This window comes from Octopus bimaculoides, chromosome 26 (assembly GCF_001194135.2).
Source record: "Octopus bimaculoides isolate UCB-OBI-ISO-001 chromosome 26, ASM119413v2, whole genome shotgun sequence".
Taxonomy (NCBI): domain Eukaryota; kingdom Metazoa; phylum Mollusca; class Cephalopoda; order Octopoda; family Octopodidae; genus Octopus; species Octopus bimaculoides.
This window is the reverse complement of record NC_069006.1, coordinates 21,687,272-21,688,841: the sequence shown is the minus strand read 5'-3', so window position 1 is coordinate 21,688,841 and position 1,570 is coordinate 21,687,272. Positions and strand designations below refer to the sequence as shown.

The 1,570-nt window shown below is 41.3% G+C and overlaps 1 protein-coding gene across 6 annotated transcripts in view; it reads left to right on the top strand.

Annotated features, from left to right (window-relative positions):
* Positions 1 to 1,119, top strand: part of LOC106880676 (uncharacterized) — a 13,109-nt gene extending 11,990 nt beyond the window's left edge. For all 6 annotated transcript variants that reach the window (XM_052977004.1, XM_052977002.1, XM_052977001.1 and 3 more), the window contains exon 2: positions 335 to 1,119. In XM_052977004.1, the coding sequence (XP_052832964.1) occupies positions 338 to 1,114 (777 nt within the window). In that variant the 5' untranslated portion in view covers positions 335 to 337 and the 3' untranslated portion in view covers positions 1,115 to 1,119. The remainder of the gene's footprint in view (positions 1 to 334) is intronic.
* The last annotated feature ends 451 nt before the right edge of the window (positions 1,120 to 1,570 follow it).

Below are 1,570 nucleotides of genomic sequence, written 5' to 3'. Positions count from 1 at the left end.
ACATATATATACATATATATGTATTTGTGTGTCTGTGTTTGTTTTCCCCGCCATCACTTGACAACTGATGCTGGTGTGTTTATGTCCCCGTAACTTAGCTGTTCAGCAAAAGAGACAAACAGAATAAGAACTAAGCTTACAAAGAATAAGTCCAGGGGTCGAGTTGTTTGACTAAGGGTGCTGCTCCGGCATGGCCGCAGTCAAACGACTGAAACAAGTAAAAGAATACACACACACACACGTTGCCATGTCTTAATTTATTTTTTAAATAATTATATGTTGTGGTATTTAACATTTATTTTTTAAAACATTTTTCATTTTTTTATTTTTGTAGATCATGAATGAATATGTCGACTTCTACTGGGAAAACAATATGATTCCATTTGAAGAGGATTCCAGACACGAATTCAAATGCCACAGAAACCTGTCAGTCGAAGAGCTACCACCGTGGACCCAAGAAAACCAAAAACGCACGCGGAGGTCTATTTCTCGCACCCTGAATGCTTTTCTGAACACAGGTCAAGGAGGCTCAGTCTACCTTGGTGTGGCAGATGATGGCACAATCATAGGTTTACAATTAACACTATTTCAGAGAGACCACCTAAAAGTCAATCTCGACAATCTGATGAAGCGCTACATACCACAAGTCGACGTCAAGCGATATGGGGTTCATTTCATGCCTGTCATTAGTCAGACGGTATCTATGGCTGATGCTTATCGAATATGCAGTAAGATCAACCTGGAGAGTGAAACTTTCCCGAAAGAGGAGCGCCAGCGAAGCCATCTTTGCCAGTCATACGCCAAATGCTGGTGTGATGAGCATGCTTGCATGATGGTCAAAGCAGATGAAGTTATACACAGGTTTGTCATTGCAATACACATCAAGCCATGGGACCCGGACACCATGATCTGGAATAACATTGTTCCTGGGATCAACCTGCACCCTTTGCATGCCAACGAAGAAGGTAGAGTATTTATGAAGACTTTGGCCGGCGTCAAACTTTGCGATGACCAGGACATTATCAATATAACTGTAAAAGATGTGAAACAGATATTTCAGACTAGAATTAAAAATATTAAGAAAAAGATTGAAGCATTAAAGACTGATAATTAACTGTTCATGTTGTCGTTGTTGTATTTATTTTATTCTTTTATTCTTTTACTTGTTTCAGTTATTTGATGGTGGCTATGCTAGAGCACCACCTTAAGGGATTTTAGTTGAACAAATCAAACGCAGGACTTATTCTTTCTAAGCCCTGTACTTATTCTTCTATTAGTCTTTTTTGCCGAACCACTAGGTTATGGGGATGTAAACACATCAACACCAGTTGTCAAGCAGTGCTGGGGGCAAACACAGACACAAACACACAAATATATACATTGCCAGTGCCCCAGGACTGGCTCTTGTGCGGGTGGCACATAAAATACACCATTTCGAGCGTGGCCGTTGCCAGTACCACCTGACTGGCCTTTGTGCCAGTGGCACGTAAAAGCACCCACTACACTCTCTGAGTGGTTGGCATTAGGAAGGGCATCCAGCTGTAGAAACTCTGCCAAATCAGATTGGAGC